We start from the raw sequence: 23,289 nt of genomic DNA, 5'->3' as shown, positions 1-23,289 counted from the left end.
AAGTCCAGAAGAACCGCAGACAGGAAAAGCTCATGACTGCAAGGAGCAGACGGGAAGCCCAGAAGGATGGGGCGGATCGACCACGCCCCACGCACCCACGAAGAGGAAATGACGAAGCCCAGGGGAAGAAGCCCACCCCGCCAGCTCTGAACCCCCCCCCCAAGGGGGAGAAGCCGTCCTCCGACGCCAGTAGAGGCCGGAAGACAACCCAAAGCGCCCACCAACAGCGGGACCAAGCGAGAGGCAACAGAGCAAGCTGCTCCCCCAGCGCCCAGTCAACAGAGAAGGGAACAGAACCCCTTCCGAAAGAAAAAGTACACTACCGAAGTCATGAGGAGAGACTACGGGAATGAAACCACACTTCGCTGGAAGATGAAGTGAGGGGAGACCTGATCACCACAGTCAAGATACCCAAGGGAATCGACAGGGTTGATAAGGACAGGCTATGTAACACAAGGGGCACACGCACTTGGGGACACAGGTGGAAACTGAGTACCCAAAAGAGCCACAGATAGAATTTAATTTTTTTTTTTTTTTTTTAGTGTCAGAATGGGAACGGGAAAGCACTAGGAAGTAATGTGGTGACTCCACACACAAATAACGAAGCTGACCCCCATACCATGTCACATGGAGACATGATAGAGCCCAAAAGGCACAGGAACCTATACACCTGTTGATAGACGGTTGAGAGGCAGGACCAAGGAGCCAGAGCTCAACCCCCACAAGCACAACTAGGTGAGGACATATATTGTAAAAGCACAAGTCGCCGACTAGTGGCAGAGAGCACTACGCCGGCCAAGCAAAGAAGGCACAAAACTGCATCAAAAGGCCCACCTCGACAGCAAAACCACAAAGTCCCAGCACAACCACAACATGTGCCAAGACCCAAAAAGATCAGTCTGCAAGCCAGGAAGACCCCGGAACCCCAAAGGGCAGAACCGGGTCACACAAGGAAACAAAGTCCCCTGAACCCACAAAAGGGGGCCCAAGAGGAAGAAACCTCCAGAACGAAACCAAGGAACCCAAAGGAACCCAGAATCGAACAAGGGGGAGCCCAAACCACCACATTTGCCGGCGGAGAACACCACTGAAAGGCAAAGCACAGCCCCCAGCAGAACGCCCTGGGAAAACGGTCCCAACAAACCAAAAACCGAGGGGCAAGGTGTGGGAGCAAGCATACCAGCCAGGGGCACTGAGCCTAAACCCACAGGCTCAGACCCAAAATCAACACCCAAACGTTCCCAGAGGAACAGGCAACGGCAAGAAAACACCAGAAAAACAAAGAAACGACAACAGGAGAACAAAAACCCTGACAAAAATTTGAAAACTCACCAGAGACGCTCGCTCGCACACCCAGACGCATGTAAACAAACCGCAACGCCGCCCTGGTGGCCACGCCGTGAAACCGGCAGACGAAAATGGCCGCCAGCAGGGGCTGTGACTGACGCTAAATACACAAAAACACGCCAGCAAATGTGGGAAGCTAGCAGACTGGATGGGCGAAAAACGTCGCCCAACAGCAGAAAAACCCCGGAAGGGGCAAAACCGCCCCAGAACTGCTAGCAGGCAACCCCCACAGCCCCGGGAACCAACAACAGAGGCCCCGGGGCAGAGCCGTCCTCCAAGCCCTCCGCCCTTAAAGAAAAGCAAGAGTCCATGGGAAAGGCAACAAGAAAGGGCCGCTGGTAAGACCCAGAAGCCTTGGCAGGAGGCACAGGCTCAAACCTCCGTCCCCAACCCGAACGGGGCAGCCCCCGAAAACCGCCCGAGTCTCTGCCGCAACTAAACCCCGCCCCGACCCGCAGACGGTCCGGAGCCGGGAACATGGAGAGAAAGGGACGAGCAGCACCAAACCAAACGGGGCGGCCACGGGCATTCAAGTGGGAAACCAACCTAGCATGTTGCAGCAACCTAACCTAGCTTGCAACACGGATGCCGCCTGTACTCTGAACAGTAATAACATCAGGAGAGTACTGGAGAACAAGCAGAGAATCACTCGCAAGACTCCGGGTCAAGGTGTCAGTGACCCAACAGGCAGCATGACAGAGGTAAAAATGGCGACTGTCACCCGGAGACAAGGGAACAGCAACCAACGATCCCGTACAAGACGGGTTGGAACCCGGAAGACACAATCAATGGTCCCCCGAGCCCAGACAGGGGTTTCCAGGGCCCGTAGGGTAACAACTACGGGAAGCCCGGGCAAGGTGTTGCTAATCGGTTAAGAAACCCAAACATAACAAGAGGGTAGATTATAGCACTGAAAACCCCTGAGACGTGTACAAGCACGGGGGGCTAGCAGATGGCCGCTAAACACTACCAGTGGAACTATAACCACCTTAGGCAGACCCCCACCAGGCATGAAAAATGAAAAAAAAAGAAAAACCCCGCAAAAGTACACCGTCTCCAGAGGCAACAGAAACCGCCCGCCGCTTAGGTGGCAGGCTGCGCAACACCTTGACGCCCTAACCAGCACAATACCAATCCCTACCCAGGGCCAAACAAGGGCCCCACGCCCCAGCTGGCCCCAAGGGCGAGGCAAATGCCGAGCAGCAAGAACCTCTACGGGAATGGTTCCCGAACGCCCCAGGGAAGATAACCCTGTTACGCAAGGGCAGTACTCACAGGGCGCTTAGGGAAGTCAGCCACTAAGCACATGCAGCCCCGGCACTGATGTACTCCTGGCCACCGCACAACACAACACACGGCAGTGAACGCCACACAAGGCAAACACCGCCTAGGAAACTGAGGCCAGAGAAGCGTCAATCCCGGTTGACATTAGCGAACGAACTGGAGCTTGGCAGCCGGCGCGGTAGGTCCGGGGCTCCCCCCTCCCCCTCCCGGGGTGGGGAGGGCTGCGCGGACGATCGGCGCGGCAGTAAAGTGTGATGTTTGCTTGTTTGCTAGTTTCCTTGGGATTGTAGGGAGTTTTCTACCTCTCTGTTCGGTTTTTGTTGTAGTTTCTTACCATGTGGGGTTTGTTTTGTTACGCCTACCTTTCTGGGTGCCTAACCCCGGTCGATGGCAGATAAGGAAAACCCCCTACCATATGGGGTTTTCCAGGGCCATTGCTCCCTGAAACCTCTCTGAAGGGGCCAGGTTCTGGCGCTGGTCCCTGGTAGGTCTGAACTCCTTAGCTAATGTCCCGGTCTAACATAACATACATTAGCCCGATAAGCTCCAGGGAGCCGTAGGGGCTCCCCACAGAAAACCAGCGTTAAATGTAACGAAACGCCATTTTCTGGGTGAGCCCCGGAGGCTCCCTGGAGCTTATCGGACTAATGTATGTTATATTAGACCGGGACATTAGCTAAGGAGTTCAGACCTACCAGGGACCAGCGCCAGAACCTGGCCCCTTTCAGAGAGGTTTTAGGGAGCAATGGCCCTGGAAAAACCCCTTGTGGTTGGGGGTTTTCCTTATCTGCCATCGACCGGGGTTAGGCACCCAGAAAGGTAGGCATAACAAAACAAACCCCACATGGTAAAAAACTAGAACAAAAAACCGAACCGAGAGGTAGAAACTCCCTACAATCCCAAGCAAACAAGCAAACATCACACCTTACTGCCGCGCCAATGGTCCGTGCAGCCCAACTGATTAAATACCCAAAAATAACAAGAGGGTAGAGGATAGCACTGAAAACCCTTGCGACGTGTACAATCACAGGGGCCTAGCAGAGAGCCACCAAGCACTACCAGTGGAACTATAGCCACACTAGGCAGACCCCCACCAGGCAAATGAAAATAAAAACAAAAGAAAAACCCCGCAAAAGTACACCGTCTCCAGAGGGAACAGGAACCATGCTGTGCAACACCTTGACACCCTAACCAGCACAATACCAATCCCTACCCAGGGCCAAACAAGGGCGCTAAGTCCCAGCTGGCCCCAAGGGCGAGGCAAATGACGAGCAGCAAGAAGCTCTATGGGAATGGTTCCCGAACGCCCCACGGAAGATAACCCTGTGACGCAGGGGCAGTACTCACAGGGCGCTTAGGGAAGATACCTGGTTGATGGGGTTCTGGGAGATCTTCTACTCCCCAAGCCCGGCCCGAGGCCAAGCTCGACTTGTGAGAGTTTGGTCCACCAAAAGAAAGGAAGCCCCTAAGCGCATGTAGCCCTGGTACTGATGAGGAACACCTGGCCACTGCACAACACAACACACGGCAGTGAACGCCACACAAGGCAAACACCGCCTAGGAAACTGAGGCCAGAGAAGTGTCTATCCTAGTTGACATTAGCTTACGAACTGATGCTAGGCAGCCGGCGCGGTGAGGTCCGGGGCGTCCCCCTCCCCCTCTCGAGGCGGAGAGGGCTGCGCGGACGATCGACGCGGAAGTAAATTGTGATGTTTGCTTGTTTGCTTGTTTCCTTGTGATTGTAGGGAGTTTCTACCTCTCTGTTCGGTTTTTTGTTTTAGTATTTTACCATGTGGGGTTTGTTTTGTTACGCCTACCTTTCTGGGTGCCTAACCCCGGTTGATGGCAGATAAGGAAAACCCCAACCACAAGGGGTTTTTCCAGGGCCATCGCTCCCTGAAACCTCTCTGAAGGTTCTGGCGCTGGTCCCTGGTAGGTCTGAACTCCTTAGCTAATGTCCCGGTCTAATATAACATACATTAGCCCGATAAGCTCCAGGGAGCCGTAGGGGTTCCCCACAGAAAATTATGCAAATATGTCATGTTTATTGCTATTATAAAATCAACAAATGAACTTAGGATAAAACATTTCCTTCAGATTTTACAGACACACACTTTACATACAAGGTGTAAGTTTCATGTAAATTGAATAAAAAATGAAAAAGTTACAAGAACTTTTATGTTACTTGAAAATAAATAAAATTGTAAAAAATAGTAAAAAAAATATATATAATTTTTTTTAACCTAATTATTTTTTGAATAAAACTAATTATAATATGTTTTTAATATATGCTATTGTGATAGCTGAGTCATAGACATGATTTCAGTTGACAATTGAGTTTGATAATCGTTTTTGACCATTTTGGATTAATTTTGACACCTACTTCAATATTTTTGTCTTTCTTCCTATTTATGCTACGATGCTGAGACTTGGACCAGATGAAACTCTTTTCATAAACAGTGGTACCTCGGTTTAAGAGTTTAATCCATTCCTGGAGACAGCTCGTATTCCAAAAACTCGTATTCCGAAGCTAATTTCCCCATAAGAAATAATGGGAAATGAATATCTTGTTATGGTTATCTCAATATAACCTCAAGATAATTAATCTGTTCCTGACTACCCCAAAAACCCCACTTAAAACTAAATTTTATATCTAATTCATCTAAATAAACCTACAAAACTATGTTCAAGTTATTACTTACCTTGCTGTTGGTGTATGGAAGATGGTGAGGAGGAGGAAGGAGGAGAGGTGTTACTGTTTGGAAGGGGAGTCCCCTTCCATTATAACATCAGGCAGTGAGGACTTCACTGGTATGCACACTCTGGCATGTTTTGCCTGCATACCACTAGGACTTGCTTGTCTTACTAAGAATCTGTCTAAAGACACTTGTTTTTCCCTACATTTTAACACATGTCTGTAGTAATACATCTCATAGTCATTTGAAAGATCAATGCAACGGCCTGCTACAGCTTTATCTGGGCGAGTTTTTTCAACAAAACTTTACAATTCTTCCCATACTTCACACATTTTTTTTAACACTTTAGCGTTATCACGGCGCTCAAGAGCGTTACCACTTTTTGCGTTGAGGTCGCACAGCGGACTCGCTCACGAGTCATGAGAAAAAATATTTCTATACACTCTATTTGTTATGCGATCGACTTTGGGATAGTTTGAAAATGTCCGCCATGAAATTTCCGTTTTCTCTAATAGCCGCATAGCCTATTTGGGAGAACGGCATAGCTTTGCACCATCGAGGTAAGACCATTGTATTGTTGACACGCCAAGTGTAATCGACGTAGTTTTTTATTTGGTGCCAGTCTAACACATCTTTGTGTGACATTTTATACTTATGTTCTTATAGAACATTCTATTGCGAACACATTGGTGCAAAAATGAAATACGTAAATCGAAAATTAATGTCAGGACAGTGAAAAGAGTATACACTTTTCAGTGTTGCCACTGGATCGCCCGAAAGCCGCACTATTTTCTTAGGTTAAACCTAACCACTGGCTTTCTTGGGACCCATGACGAGATATATAATAACAACTTTTACGGTTAAATGACCAAAAATCCAAGAAAACACTAAAAATCCGGGTGAAGAATTGCCGTGGGATAGTCACTGGGCACGAGGCACTGGTAAACTGAGGGGTGAGAGGCAACGATCGCCGTACCACCACGCGCTAGTTCGGCCTGTATGCGTATCAACAAACTCGCCTTCCGAGGTAACCCTCGCCTTCCGAGACACATTTTCCGAGGAAATCCTGCTTGTATTCCGAAAAACTCGTATACAGGGACACTCGTATTCCGAGGCACCACTGTACAACTCGTCAAAAAGGTTTGATTTTAATTGAACCAGTTTTCACTTATTGCATATTTGGATCGAAAACCATTCAAATGCCCCTTTAAAGATGATGAGGTAACCTCAGGAGGCTGCTTTTCACCATGTACTCTAATGTAACTAATACCATGGCAAAGTTTAAAGCTTCTGAGCCATCCATTAGTGTTTGAACATCAAGTGGCAGTGTGTACGGTCTCTGGGCAAACTAGTTCCATCTTTATTGCATATTTTTATTCAGACTGCCTGCTTCACCATTTAATCAAACTTTATTTAGACAAACCCCAAACAGACTCAGATAAGTGGCATCCAGAAAGCATGTGGTTGTCTGTATACTCAAACACAAAATTTTATGCAAAGATACATATTGTTTATCATCATTACTCTGTTTCCTATTTTCAGAGTGAAAAGGCCTGGAGAAAACAGTGTTCCCTACTTACAGAATGAGGAGGCATCAGTGTGGAGGTAACAAATATGGTATAGCAGTGAGTGTAATGAAAGCACCTCAGTACTGCACCTACCCACACACTATTGCATGGTAACAATCTCCACCTACCAGAAACATGTACCATTTCACACTGACATGCTCTTTCTCTAAGGCTGGAGTGCTTATTTATTAGTGGTTATCAGGTGAGTGAGATCTAGCTTCTTATACCCCAACTCCTAGTTATTTATACCTGAAATGGTAATTACCTCTCTCAACCTTAACATTTTATTTTTTATTTTTTTTTATTTTTTAAGTAGTGGCTTCAATAACATCTTCCTCCAATGCACTGCACTTGCTGACCACAGGTACAGGGATCACAAACTTCCTTACATTGCTTCAATTCAAATGCATGTCCAGCTTCCATATACAGTGGTACCTTGCATAACGATCGCCCCAAAAGGCGTACATTTTGGGTAACGAACGGCCCAATCGGCGTCAAATCGTCGTGTATGACGAACGCTGGTTTGAGTAACGTCAACACCACATGGTGGGGTCGCGCTTCTTCTTGCACATTCTTAGACGCCTCTGACGATGCCCATTAATTATGTTGTTCTTGTTTAAAGATGCTAATGATGCTGGGATATAAAAGGGTGACTACTGAGATGTTGCAAAGCATTGACGTTTTTGTAGGAAAAAAGAAATGACATTTCATATATACAACAAATGTCAAATGGGTTCGTTCAGTGTTCAGCAGGTAAGATGCTCCATTACAACAATCTTTCTTTGTTTCAAATGTGTTCCATTTGTTTTGTATTTGTCATTTACGTCTCAATAATGAAGCAGCCTACCTTACATACACTGAACAAACCATTATGACATTTTCCTTTCTTCAAATGTGTTCACTATTTATTTTTCATTTGTCTTATAGCAGAAGGTTCGTTCGGTGGTCGGCAGGTAGGCTGCTCCGTGTTTCTTACATAAAAAAAAATAAAAAATAAAAAAATAAAGAATTTTGAAAACCAGAACAAATGTCAAAAAGGTTCGTTCGGTGGTCTACAGGTAGGCTGCTCCATGTTTCTTAAATAAAAAAATGAAAAAGAAAAGAACTGTTGAAACAATTTGAAAAATGGACAAATGCCATAAAGATTCGTTCAGTGTTTGTCGGGTAGGCTGCTCCATTATTGAGACGTACATGACAAATACAAAACAAATGGAACACAATTGAAACAAGGATAGATTGTCATAATTGAGCAGCCTACCTGACAAACACTGAACGAACCTTTTGCTATAACGAATATGAAAGACAAGGGCTGCTGGCTGGGTTAGTACTGTGTGAGCAACCATTTGTGGCACACGTGCCTCTGGCTCCCAAACACCTGTCTGACACGGTGTTGAAAGATTGCGCTCAGTCGGTGAAATTCAAACCTTATTGTTTGAAGAACATAAGGGTCATAATATTGGTGAAGCTATGCGCAATAAGGACTTAACACAACGGTCGAATGCAAGTGATACAGCACCTATGAGGATGATACAGCAAGTGTATCCAGTTGTAGCTCTGAGCCCCACCCTTGCCATCTCCAATTTATATAGATGATACATAGATGAATCGTTTTCTGTGTTCAGTGATGATGCATCTGATACACACTCTTTGAGGCTAGCTGAATCTCTTCCTGTGTGGGACCTTAAAAGCGATCTTTTCAAGACTACCTTACAAATTGAGCTTTTCCTATAATCGTTTCAATTCTACCTTATACTTTACAAGCTTGGCTACATACCACCTACAAGTACTAAAATCAAGGGTGCACGCGAGTGCGTTATTTGCAAGCACACAGAATGATGAAACAGGAAGCGAAAATCTATCTGTAGCTGGTGCAAGGAGAGCAAAGTCGCAGTGTGTACCATGGACTACTTCGTTGACTATTACGCACCTCCAAAGTACTGAGTGTGTAATACAGTGTGTTCCTGTGTAAATAGTATGTGAAACTGTACATATTGTAATTTTAGTGAATTGTTACCACGTAATATTGTGACAATAAACATTTATTGTGGACACATTACTGACACATGTATCACAGTTCCATGGAAAATTATGAACATTCTACTGTATACATATTGTAAAGGTCACACATATGCATCATATACGATAACAGAAACAAATAAAACCGCATTGGAAATACATAGAAAAAATATTTGAAAATATATTTGTGGCAACACACGGTGCTTGAATGGCCTGCGCGACCGTGTCTGGGAGCTTCACACACGGGCGACCAGCCCCCGATGACCTCACAGCGCACCTTGTCCACGCCCTCACAGCCAAAGTAAGTGGAATTTGGTAATTATTTTTACATAGACATGTTCAGGGAAGGTAATTTATCATTTTACAAAGAAAAATTATTTTTGGGAACATTTGATGTCAAGCACACTGGGGGAATTTCACAATAAACACAGCTAGTGCATCACAGTGGTTACATGGGGGACACTCGTTTTGTACGACGTCCGTTTCACATGACGAACATGGAACGGATTAAATTCGTTATTCGAGGTACCACTGTATATCCATTTGTATTACTTTTTAATTTAAATGGGCTTATTGAGGTTATCTTGAAGTGATTTCGGGGCTTAGCGTCCCCACAGCCTGGTCCTTGACCAGGCCTCCTTTTTGTTACAGACCTTCCAGGAAGCAGCCCGTAGCAGCTGTCTAACTCCCAGGTACCTATTTGCTGTTAAATAACAGGGGCATCAGGGTGAAAGAAACGCTGCTCATTTGTTTCTGCCTCCACTGGGGATCGAACCTGGAACCTCAGGACTATGAACCCAAAGCGCTGTCCACTCAGCTGTCAGGCCCCTTTCAGGCTTCCTTTATCCACATTTACAAAAATTAAAATGTCTAATGGTTCAAGGACAGAGCCCTGTGGTACACCACTTTCCATTCCTCTCCAGCCTCACATAACCTCTCTGATTATGAGTCTGTTTCCCATCTTGTCAAGTACTCCTGTACCCAGTCTAGTGCCTTTTCTATTATCCTTGCTTGTCTCTCCAGCTTGTGTATGAATCTTTAGAGAGGTAATGTTTCAAAAGCTTTTTGGCAGTCTAGAAGGATGCAGTCTACATATTGTTCCTTCTCTTGTCTTATTTTGATGACCCAGTCATAGAATTCATCCAAGTTTGTTACGCATGATTTTCTCCTCTCTGAAGCAGTGTTGTGCCTCTATTATAAAATTTACTCATCTTCTACAATCCTTTTTCTGATGACTTCTCTAGAATCCTGCATGGAATGAATGTCAGTAACACTAGTCTGCAGTTTAGCATTTCATGTATTTCCATTTTCTTGAATATTAAAATGACATTTACCTTTTTCCAGATTTCCAGTAGCTTTCCCGTCTGTAGTGTAATGCTGAACACTACCTACTTACCTGTTGTCCATTTGTTGTTGGTTCCAGGAATCAACATTCCCAGAGCCCGATCTCTAACCGGGCCTCCCGGTTGACGGTCTGGCCAACCAGGCTGTTGGACACAGCTACTTTGCAGCCTGACATAAATCACATCTCAGTTGGTCAGGTATCTTTTGGAGGTGTGTATCAAGTTCTCTCTTAAACACCGTGAAAGGTTGGTTAGTTATGCTCCTTATGCATAGGGGGAGTGTTGAAAAATCTTGAGCCCTTGATCATGAAATTCTCTCTCAGCATATGTATGCACCTCTGATATTCAAATTGTCTATTTTGCACATCCTGCCATACCTCCTGGGTCCTTCTTGATTTTCCTTTTGTTGATAAGATTTAATACTTTCCTAGGCTTTATAAAAAAACTTATCATGTAAAGTAAAGATATAGGATGCACAGTATCAGTAATATTAACAGCCATGAGCTTGGCTGTAGGAAGTGTACCTGTAGTACTTACAAATGACAAGTACTTACAGGTACTGGTGAGATTGAAGCATATGATCAACAGAACAAGCCTCATAAAAGTACTAACCTGTATGGGGAGGATGTCGTTCCGGTAGGATCAAGGTCTTGAAATTCATTACACACATGGATTCACAGCCAAGCCACTTATCACTAATGGCTTTCACATAATACTGGTTTGGCATTGGCTCAAAGATAGGTATGGTAAACACAAGCTCCTGGGTATCTTGTCGCAAAACCTGGAAGAATGCACAAAGATGGGTATGGTAAACACGAGGACAAAGTTAACTTTAATTTGCACAAGATTTCTCAAGACAAAATCCCCTGAGATTAAGGTCTGTCTGTACAAACAGTTGAACATCCTTAATCTGAAACACTTGGTCACAGGTTCAACATAAGGAGTACAGTATACAATGTAGCTTAGTTTAGCAGAGCTACATTTATTTGGATTCCCATTTAATCCAAAAGGAAATATGCTTGTAAGCTACTTCCGGATATACGAGAATAAGAGAAAATGGGTTCACATACGTGGATGGTGTCAGCAGTGGACTGCACTCGTATGAAAAATAACAAAGTTACCCTTAAGCCACATATCCGATCTAAATAAACCTTGTGATGAGGTGAATTTTCCCACCTCACTTATTACTTCTACCATGAACAAGCACTAAATGCAAATCAGATGTAACGTATACTGTCAGTGACTTTGCAAGAAAGTAATGCTCAAACACCAATGTTATGTACCCTCAAAACCCAATGTACCTGTACCTTTTTGTATAGAAATAAATAAACAAATAAATAAGTAAATAAATAAAATACAAGCGTTGAATGTAATGAATCGCCATTTTCTGGGCGAGACCTGGAGGCTTCCCAGGGCGATCCAGGCTGATATTGCTAATGTCACACTTCGGCATCAGTCATGTGTATGGAGTTCTTTAGGCCTACTGGGGACCACGAGCCAGAACCTGGCCCCCTCAGAGAGGCACGAGGAGCAATGGCCTATAGAACCTGGATAGCTCCAGGGAGTCGATGGGGCTCCCCCCAGAAAAATAAATAAATAATTAAATAAATAAATAAATAAATAAGAAATTTGGGAATCACAAGATCTACACATTGTCCTACAGACCTACCTTTGGACCTGGTCTTACAGACCTGTCCTACAAGACCTACAGCGTTGAACGTAATGAAATGCAATTTACTGGCTGAGACCCGGAGACTGCCCAGAGCTATCCAGGCTGATATGTATATCCCTGATATATAGATCTATTCCTGATATATATATCCTGATACAGATTGCCCCTACTTACGATAATTTCGAGTTATGATGTAAATTTCAACGAAAAATGCGACTTGACATCCGATGGTGTTGTCGACTTCCGATATTTATTGGTACACGTTCGAGTCGACCGAACGTGGTTCCCGGTCACGCGGCCGACCTGCCTCAGTTTACTACAGCTGCCTGCTTAGTGACGATCGCGCCTATAAGAAATTCCGCTTTTGTGGTGATTTTTTGCATTTTGAACATTAAAATAATTATTATATATCACACCATGAGTCCCAGGAAAGTCAGTGGTAAAGCTCAACATATGAAAACCCATGTAAGGATGACCATAGAGCAGAAACAAGAGTACAAAATGTCTCTTCCTCAACAATTAAGAAAATGTGTGCAGCATGGGAAGAATTGCAAACCTTTCCTGAAACGACTCGCCCAAATCAAGCTGCAGTAGGTCGTAGCATTAACCTATTCAATGACACTGTGATGCATCATTACAGACAAATGTTAAAATGAAGGGAAAAACAAATGTCTCTTGACAAATTTGTAGTGAGACAAACAAGCACTGAACCACAACCAGGTTATCTTGAGATCTTGAGGTTATCTTGAGATGATTTCGGGGCTTTAGTGTCCCCGTGGCCCGGTCCTCGACCAGGCCTCCACCCCCAGGAAGCAGCCCGTGACAGCTGACTAACACCCAGGTACCTATTTACTGCTAGGTAACAGGGGCATTCAGGGTGAAAGAAACTTTGCCCATCTGTTTCTGCCTCGTGCGGGAATCGAACCCGCGCCACAGAATTACGAGTCCTGCGCGCTATCCACCAGGCTACGAGACCCCTTATGTAGCGTAGTGGTATTCAGGCAAAACGTAGGAGAGAAAGTACCCCAGAGAAAACATCACTGCCTGATGTGATAATGGAAGGGGACTCCCCTTCCAAACAGTAACAACTCTCCCCCTTCCCCCCTCATCACCATCTTCCATACGCCATCATGAGCCCTCCATAAAGGTAAGAGAAACTTTGGTACTGTATTGTAGTTAGAAAAAACATTGTATTCAGTATAAAATGTATTTGTATGTTAATATTTTGGAGGGTGGGGAACGGATTACAGTGGTACCTCGGAATGCGAGTGTCCCTGTATGCGAGTTTTTCGGAATACAAGCAGGATTTCCTCGAAAAATATGTATCGGAACGTGAGGGTTACCTCGGGACACGAGTTTGTTGATACGCGTACAGGCCGACCCAGCACGTGGTGGTTCGGCGATCGTCGCCCCTCCACCCCTTCGCCCCTCAGTTTACCATTGTCTCGCACCCAGTGACTATACCACATCAATTCTTCTCGCGGATTTTCAGTGTTTTGTTGGATTTTTGGTGATTTGACTATACAATTTGTTATTATATATCTCACCATGGGTCCCAAGAAAGCCAGTGGTAAGGATAAAGGCCAGAAAGCCCATGTGAGGATGACAATAGAGGAGAAACAAGAGATCATTCGGAAGCATGATAACGGTACACGTGTTGTTGAACTTTGTAGGCAGTACAACAAAGCCACATCAACAATATGCACTATACTTAAGAAGAAAAATGAGATTATAAGTGCTAAAGTGGCAAAAGGAGTAAGAACAATAATGAAACAAAGACCACAAATACTTGAAGAAGTGGAAAAGTTGTTATTAATTTGGATACACGACAAGGAGTTAAGGGGTGACAGTGTTTCGGAGGCCATTATTTGTGAGAAAGCCAGGGTTTGGACAGATTTGTGGTGAGGAAATCGAGCAGTGAGCCTCAACCAGGACCTAGTGGCACTCAGATAAAACGTCCCAGGGAGAGCACACCAGAAAGGCCTTCACTGCCTGATGTGATAATGGAAGGGGACTCCCATTCCAAACAGTAACTCTTCTCCTCCTCCCCCCTCCTCACCATCTTCCATATGCCTACAGCATTCAACAGCAAGGTAAGTAATAACTTGAACATAGTTTTGTAGGTTTATTTAGATGAATTAGGTATAAAAATTTAGTTTGATGTGGGGTTTTTGGGGTAGTCAGGAACGGATTAAATCATTTCCCATTATTTCTTATGGGGAAATTAGCTTCGGAATACGAGGCATCTCCAGGAACCAATTAAACTCTTAAACTGAGGTATGCCTGTAATTCAATTCCCTTTATTTCTTATGGGAAAAGTCGCTTCGACTTACGATATTTCGACTTACGATCCGTCTCTAGGAACGGAATAGCATCGTAAGTCGAGGCCCCATTGAATATAAACTTTGGCCACAGTCAGTGCGGATGGAGTTCTAGGCCTACCTGGACCACAGCCAGAACCTGCCCTCCCTCAGAGAGTCACAAAGATCAATGGCCTATAGAAATGCACATGTGCTTTGGAGCATTCAATATCTGCCATCGACCGGGACAGGCACCCGGAACGGTAAGCACCTCAAAACAAACCTTTATTCTGGTATAAACAACAAAAGAAGACTAATGAGTGGACAGAACTCCCCAATTGAAAACAAGCAAACAAGCACGACGTCACACAAGCCGAGCCGCATGTCTGCGCAGCTTCCCCCTTCCCCAGCTCTGCAGGGAAAGGGGGAGACCCAGACTCACCGCGCAAGCGATCCATCCATCAGTTCAAGGCTAGATGTCAAAACACGGAAAAAAAAAAAAAGCGACCGGGAGGAGGGAGGGATGCCGGGGAGCCTCCGGTTTCACGAAGAAAATGGCGTTTCATTACATTTAACGTTGGTTTTCTGGGGGAGCCCCTTCAGCGCCCCGGAGCTCCATTACAGAAGATGAAAACTAGAGGGACTTACCCGGGAGGCAGTCGGTGCTCGCACCTTAACTCAGAGTCAAGACAACAGGCTGCAACCACCAACCCAAAGCGACACAGGCCAGACTAGACCTAGCAGTAAAATAGGTACCTGGGTGTTAATCAGCTGTCATGGGCTGCTTCCTGGGGTGGAGGCCTGGTCGAGGACCGGGCCACGGGGACACTAAAAAGCCCCGAAATCATCTCAAGAATAACCTCAAGAAGGCCCCAGAACATTTACGAGGTAACGTGCCACCAGGACCCTGTTCGACCTCCAAAAACCCTGTGCCCAATGTCAGCCCAAGACATGTTACCAAAGACGGCAGCTAGCACAGCAAACATATGAACGTCATGGCACGGGAGATAGACCGCAAGCTGGCTGGACCGAATAACCCTGCGGACAACCTGAGACACCCAAACCCAAGAAAAGGAAAGAAAGCAAACCCGATCAACCCAAAGCACGTCCCCAGCCACCGATGCTGTTGCGTGCAAATAACGGTGGAGAGCTGCAACTGCACACAACACATGATACACCCATGATATGACAAAGAGTGCTGGGAAGATGGGACACCACGAGCATAGCTCTTATCCTGTAACTACACTTAAGTAATTACCCTAGGCCTGACCAACCAAGCATCAACAACGAAAGGACCCCTCCGGAAAGCAGCAGTGTCATTACTTGCCAGAAAAGACGGAGACGCCTGCAAACAAACAAACCTATTACCTCGACCAAAAGAGCAGAAGCCTCTGTGCCAGAGGAGAGCATGAAGCTCCCCAACCCAATCCCCAGAGGTGCATGAGCAGGCCGGAGGGGAACAACGCATGAGACAGCTTGCGAAACGATGCGGAAGTAATATCTATGCTGAAAACAAGCTGCAGCTGCTCCGCCAGCACCGCATGATATGAGGCGACAGTATTCGGAATCTGAGGACGGTCCTGAAACAGCCATAAGAGAAAGAACAAAACAACCCGAACCGAAAGGGAAGTACAATGACTGAGAGACAAAAAGAACCGGAAGAACCGCCAGGAAACTTCATACTGCCGCTGAGATGAAGCCCGTAGGTGAGACACCATCAAAGAAGCCACCTGATCACCATAGAGTTGGAGACAGACTCGAGTCAAAAACTCCAGACGCGAAGACTCGAGAAGAAGATCGAAACAGTCTCATAAGGGATCGGGTCGGTCTGCTGAAAGAGGCGAAGCTGCGGGAAAACCTCTGGATTCGAACACTGAACAAGCACCGCCTGAAACCAAGGCTGGGCTGGCCACCAAGGGGGCCAGACTACTCTCCCCTGGTAAGTCTCCAATCGAGCCAGGACCTAGAGCAACAGCTGAACCGGGAGGAAGAGGTATAGGAACCCCCACCTCGACCTGTCCTGCCGAAAGGCATCGACCCCAATGGTCTCGCAGTCGGGGAACAACGCCACATATACCCGAAGACGCCTCGACCACGCAGACGTGAGGAGGTCCACCTCCAGGCACCCGAACGTCTGGCAGAGCAAACTGAACGAGTCGGCAGCGACTGTCCATTCCGTAGACAGGGGAATGAACCAGGACAGGTCGTCCTCCAGGGTGTTGGGCACACCCTGGACGTGAAAGGCCAGGAGAGCCAAACCCAGAGAATTCAGCAGACGAGTCACCAAAAGCAACCAGTCCCAAAGAGCCAAGGACCGCATCGAACCTCCCCGGTTCAGGCAATGAACCACTGGGGAGCAGTCCTAATGGAGCCAATCATCGATCCACTGGTGACCCGAACCCTCCAAGGCACAACCCACACCACTGCGAACTCCCGCACCGTGCTCTGGGCCCGAAGGAAGAATGGACCCCACCGCCCCTTACCGGACTGGTGAGCACTGGTCACAAAATACCAGCCAAGAGACGACGTGTCCATAAACACATCGAGCAAGGGCTCGGGTAGGTACCAAGGTACTGAACCCCGAAAAACCCGAAGAGGAATCCGGCGACGTAGCAGCGGGCGCAAGGCCCCAGGGGGTCGAACCCAGTAATCGCGAGAAAGGCGGAAGGGACGTCCCCGAAGGAACCAGAGCAGCCGACATAACCAAACTTGACCCAGCAGGTAGATCATCATCGCAAAGTTCAGGCTGCCGCACAGACCCTCGAGCAACTGCCGGGTGACCCGGAAGCCCCCCAAAAACTGGCACATGCAAGACTGCAGACGAAGGAGAAACTCCAGGGGGAGATACAAGGAAGCTGTCCGAGAGTCACGCACAAGACCCAGCAAGGTCCGAATCTGGGAGGGAACCAGATGGGACTTCCTCCAGTTCACCATGAACCCAAACCCGGCTAGCTGGGAAAAACCAAACCCCTGGCGAGCAGACGTGTAGACCAACTGGGAGCCCAGACCAGGCAGTCGTCGAGTTAGGCCAACACTCTAACACCTAAGAGACACAGACGGGCCACGACGACCTGAAGCTAGGTTCAGCCCGAATGGGAGACAACGGAAACAGTATTCCTGATGCCCCACAACAAAATCGGGCCAGTCCCTGAACCCCTGATGAATAGGGACGTTCCAATATGCGTCCTTGAACGGAACAAGTCCAGAATGAACCGCTGGTCTGCACAGTCAGCTGTGGCAAAGAGCCAAAGCTCAACTCCCACAAGCACAACTAGGCAAGTACAGTCCCGTTTCGGAACTGGAAACAGGAAGAAAACCCACCTGATTGACGTTGTCGTTTTGGCCACGCCCAAGCACACCCACTCCGAGACGACCTGACAGCTCTGAACCTCTCGAAGCAGAAGCCACTCAACACAGGCCGCGGAAACGATCCGAAACACCTACAAATCATGAGACCATGTGCGTGCAAACAGAACAAGCCTCCTCCATTGACCCAAGGTAAACAAAGGAGGAGAACCCCCAACACTCGGGGCAGTCAATGACCAAGCAGCAAAAGACCAACAGAGGTAGACCCCAAGGTGACTTGTGGAAGAGAACCCCAAGCCCCAAGGGCGGTACTTACAGGACCTAGACAAAGCCTTACACTAAGCACAGCACAGCAAGAGTAACTGGAGCTGGAGCCACCTAACTGTGCCTAATCACATCAGCCTAAGAACTAGTGGTTGGATCACCTGCATGGTGGGTCTGGGGCTTCCACTTCCCCCTCCGGGGAGGGGTGAGCTGCATAGACAAGTGGTGCGGCTCATGTGATGTCATGCTTGATTGCACATTTTCATTTGGAGAGTTCTGTCCACTCATTTGGCTATTTACATTGTTTTAACAAGAACAGGGATTTTTGAGATGCTTACCTTTCTGGGTGCCTTTCCCGGTCGATGGAAGATATAGAATGCTCCAAATCATGTGCATTTTTATGGGCCATTGCTCCTTGTGGGATGGGGGGAACCTGGCTACCTGAGGGGGCCAGGTTCTGGCTCGTGGTCCCTGGTAGACCAAGACCTCCATCCACACTGACTGATGCTAAAGGTTAGGCATCAGCCTGGATAGATACATATCTACATATCAGCCTGGATAGCTCCAGGGAGCTGAAGGGGGATTTCCCCAGACAAATGTGTGGTTTTTAAGATGTGAACCCAGCAGTTGTGTGTAAAGCTTCACTGACTTTCTGGATGCTTTCTCAGTGAAACGTTGGAATATTTTTGGGTCTCTACGCTTCATGTGAAGGGGGCCAGGTTTTGGGTCCCTGCACCTCATGTGAAGGGGCCATGTTTTGGGTCCCTGTGCCTCATGTGAAGGGGCCAGATTTTGGGTCCCTGCACCTCATGTGAAGGGGCCATGTTTTGGGTCCCTGCGCCTCATGTAAAGGGGCCATGTTTTGGGTCCCTGCGCCTCATGTGAAGGGGCCATGTTTTGGGTCCCTGCGCCTCATGTGAAGGGGCCATGTTTTGGGTCCCTGCGCCTCATGTAAAGGGGCCAGGTTTTGGGTCCCTGCGCCTCATGTAAAGGGGCCATGTTTTGGGTCCCTGCGCCTCATGTGAAGGGGCCATGTTTTGGGTCCCTGCGCCTCATGTGAAGGGGCCATGTTTTGGGTCCCTGCGCCTCATGTAAAGGGGCCATGTTTTGGGTCCCTGCGCCTCATGTGAAGGAGCCATGTTTTGGGTCCCTGCACCTCATGTGAAGGGGGCCATGTTTTGGGTCCCTGCACCTCATGTGAAGGGGGCCATGTTTTGGGTCCCTGCACCTCATGTGAAGGAGCCATGTTTTGGGTCCCTGCACCTCATGTGAAGGGGGCCATGTTTTGGGTCCCTGCACCTCATGTGAAGGGGGCCATGTTTTGGGTCCCTGTGCCTCATGTGAAGGGGGCCATGTTTTGGGTCCCTGCGCCTCATGTGAAGGTGCAAGGTTTTGGTTCTGGTTTCAGGAAGGCCAAATAAACCCATGCAACTGATGTGACTGGTAGATTGGAGCAATTTCAGTGAAATAGCTACAAGAAGCCACTGGGGCTATGCCAGAGACATTTAATTATGTTCAACAGAGGGCTTTTTGCATTTATATGGTGCACTTGGGTGTCATTATCATTACTTATACAGTAAAACTTGAGGAACACCCATTCACACGTGTGTGTATGTTGACGTGGAGTAAGCGACGCCTTCGAGATGTTCACAAGTTCACCAATTTCACCGTGTGTCTCACTTATATCTGATCAATGTGTATAATATTTATCACTATCAGGATCATCAATGTCACATTCAAAAAATTTCCTCATCTGTGAGTGATGTTGCACAAGCCAAATGGAAAGCAGTGAACCAGAACTGCGGGCATCACTCATAGATGCTAAACACAAACTGTGGGCCTACCTGCCCACATGTGGGAGTCGGCGAATGTTTTGAAGATGGCAGATGTTTACTGGAGGCTCGGGGCATCATATGGGTACCTCGTGTACCGCACACAAATTTTGACTTACAGTATATGCTAGACATAAATACAACCCTGTTGATATGCACAGTTGAGGGGTTAAAGTTACCACTCATTCCCTAAGATTTCCGACAATCTATGGGTTAATTTCACAGAGTGAAATTTAAATTTCAACTAATCATATGAAGGACAACTACCGCAAAAACCTGTTTGCAATGCAGTTTCCCTACCTCTACCCTGTTTCCCATGTCCAAGACTTAAAACCTCATTTTCAAAGGAAAAAGGGCCAATATTAAGGACTGAGGGAAACGAAGACTGGGGAAATCTTGAAATGAAAATGAACCATAGAATTTTGTTTTAAATATGCTCAGTGGCTTTCTCAAGGCCCCCAACTCTTACATTTAATCATAATTCTATCTACAGAAATCATTAAAAATGTGATTGGAGCAACATTAGGAGTGTTACCATTCATACCGTAATATTTTCTGTGCTCTATGGGTTAATGCCACTGAGCAAAACTTTAATTTTAACCTATTTTCTGTGCTCTATGGGTTAATGCCACTGAGCAAAACTTTAATTTTAACCTATCATATGATGGGCAACTTTCCAAACAGAGTGTGAAGTCTCAACATCCCAAGCACTTCCCCCACTCAACAGAACTGTTCTTTGTCGAATTGGGTGTGTAAGTCTGGCTTGGAAAGTGTGCACTGCAACTAGAAATTTGCTAAAATGAGGTTGCACTGTACTGTACACACATTAACATACAACTATATCAAAGATATGTATTATATAATGGAAACAAAAGCAGCAAAATGTAAAGAAAAATGCATAAATGCATTTTAGAAAGAATGTAACATTTAATTGATATCAGATAATGATAATGAACTTACTTGTTTTTTGGTGAGAGTGAACTGCTCATGGTGGTACATGTGGTTAGTGTCAGGATCCTCCACCCATATCCAGTAGGTCTCCTGACTCCCATGAACTCTGTCATTCCACCTGCACATAAGAGCTCTACTCAGTGCCATAATCTTCTCATATTCATTACAAAGTGGCAGGAAAGAGTCATTACTATGGGAAATTATATGCTAGGATACATGCAGAGCACAAAATAAATTACTGTACTACAATATAATAATACAGAAGATTAAAAAACCAATAGAATAGAGGATAGTGATAAGCCAGCATTAAATGGTAATAAAATGCCCTTTTCTGGGGGAGGGGGGGGGGGGGCAGAGGCTCTCTGAAGCTAACTGTACTGATATGTTCTATATTAGTTTGGGGACATCAGTCACAGGAGTTCTTATGCCTACCAGGAACCACGAGCCAGAACCTGGTCCCCTCAGAGAGGCGCAGGGAGCAATGGCGTATGAGCACTTTACATTTAAAGAACTGTACAGTGATACATTGGTTTTCGAATTTAATCCATTTCCAGAGACAGTTCATAAACCGAAAATTGGCAACCCGAAACAAATTTTCCCATAAGATATAATGTAAATTGAATAAATCTGTTCTAAACTTTCCAAAATATTAACTTTAAAATACATTTCATAAATAATACACACAAATATTTAGTACTATAGTATGTACAAGTTATAGCTTACATTTATTGATGACTAGTTGGTGTATGGAAGACGGTGAGGAGGGGAGGAGAAGAGTTAGTGTTTGGAAGGGGAGTCCACTTCCATTATAACATCAGGCACTGAGGACTTCTCTGGGGTACACACACATACACGTGTACAACCACACACTCTCACACGTAGCTCTCATCCTGTAACTACACTTAGGCAATTACAACTTAGGTAATTACACCATGAGCGTAGCTCTCATCCTGTAACTACACTTAGGTAATTGCACACTCACTCACTCACTCACTCACACACACACACACACACACACACACACACACACACACACACACACACACACACACACACACACACACACACATGCTACTAAGTGGCTCCCAGAACTGAAGGGCAAGAGCTACGAGGAGAGGTTAGAGGCATTAAATATGCCAAAACTAGAAGACAGAAGAAAAAGAGGTGATATGATCACTACGTACAAAATAGTAACAGGAATTGATAAAATCGACAGGGAAGATTTCCTGAGACCTGGAACTTCAAGAACAAGAGGTCATAGATTTAAACTAGCTAAACACAGATGCCGAGGAAATATAAGAAAATTCACCTTCGCAAATAGAGTGGTAGACGGTTGGAACAAGTTAAGTGAGGAGGTGGTGGAGGCCAAGATCGTCAGTAGTTTCAAAGCGTTATATGACAAAGAGTGCTGGGAAGCCGGGACACCACGAGCGTAGCTCTCATCCTGTAACTACACTTAGGTAATTACACTTAGGTAATTACACACACACACACACACATGAAATCTTCAGAGAACCAGACACAATAAGAATTCCAGAGAACAACATAGAGCGGATAGAGGTGTCTAGAGATGAAGTGGAAAATATGCTAAAGGAGCTCGGTAAGAACAAAGCAGCTGGACCAGATGGAGTTTCACCATGGGTTCTGAGAGAATGTGCATCTGAGCTCAGCATTCCACTTCACCTGATCTTTCAAGCATCCCTGTGTACAGGAATCGTAGCAGACGTGTGGAAACAGGCTAACATAGTTCCAATCTACAAAAGTGGCAGCAGGGAAGACCCCCTCAATTATAGACCTGTATCATTGACAAGTGTAATAGTGAAAGTATTGGAAAAACTAATCAAAACTAAATGGGTAGAACACCTGGAGAGAAATGATATAATATCAGACAGACAATATGGTTTTCGATCTGGAAGATCCTGTGTATCGAATTTACTCAGTTTCTATGATCGAGCCACAGAGATATTACAGGAAAGAGATGGTTGGGTTGACTGCATCTATCTGGACCTAAAAAAGGCTTTTGACAGAGTTCCACATAAGAGGTTGTTCTGGAAACTGGGAAATATTGGAGGAGTGACAGGTAAGCTTCTATCATGGATGAAAAATTTTCTGACTGATAGAAAAATGAGGGCAGTAATCAGAGGAAATGTATCGGAATGGAGAAATGTCACAAGTGGAGTACCACAGGGTTCAGTTCTTGCACCAGTGATGTTTATTGTGTACATAAATGATCTACCAGTTGGTATACAGAATTATATGAACATGTTTGCTGATGATGCTAAGATAATAGGAAGGATAAGAAATTTAGATGATTGTCATGCCCTTCAAGAAGATCTGGACAAAATAAGTATATGGAGCACCACTTGGCAAATGGAATTTAATGTTAATAAATGTCATGTTATGGAATGTGGAATAGGAGAACATAGACCCCACACAACCTATATATTATGTGAGAAATCTTTAAAGAATTCTGATAAAGAAAGAGATCTAGGAGTGGTTCTAGATAGAAAACTATCACCTGAGGACCACATAAAGAATATTGTGCAAGGAGCCTATGCTATGCTTTCTAACTTCAGAATTGCATTTAAATACATGGATGGCGATATACTAAAGAAATTGTTCATGACTTTTGTTAGGCCAAAGCTAGAATATGCAGCTGGTGTGTGGTGCCCATATCTTAAGAAGCACATCAACAAACTGGAAAAGGTGC

General features: G+C 45.8%; 1 protein-coding gene across 1 annotated transcript in view; it reads right to left on the bottom strand.

Moving 5' to 3' along the window:
- The window catches only part of obe (activating signal cointegrator 1 complex subunit obelus), a 565,443-nt gene that overhangs the window by 233,273 nt on the left and 308,881 nt on the right, over positions 1-23,289 (bottom strand). Inside the window, exons 27-28 of the mRNA XM_069330748.1 lie at positions 20,589-20,697; positions 10,867-11,035 (exon numbers count right to left, since the gene is read on the bottom strand). Of these exons, the coding sequence (XP_069186849.1) occupies positions 10,867-11,035; positions 20,589-20,697 (278 nt within the window). The remainder of the gene's footprint in view (positions 1-10,866; positions 11,036-20,588; positions 20,698-23,289) is intronic.

Source organism: Procambarus clarkii, chromosome 24 (assembly GCF_040958095.1).
Source record: "Procambarus clarkii isolate CNS0578487 chromosome 24, FALCON_Pclarkii_2.0, whole genome shotgun sequence".
NCBI lineage: Eukaryota > Metazoa > Arthropoda > Malacostraca > Decapoda > Cambaridae > Procambarus > Procambarus clarkii.
The sequence above is the reverse complement of the archived record's forward strand: the minus strand, read 5'-3'. Positions and strand labels throughout refer to the sequence as shown.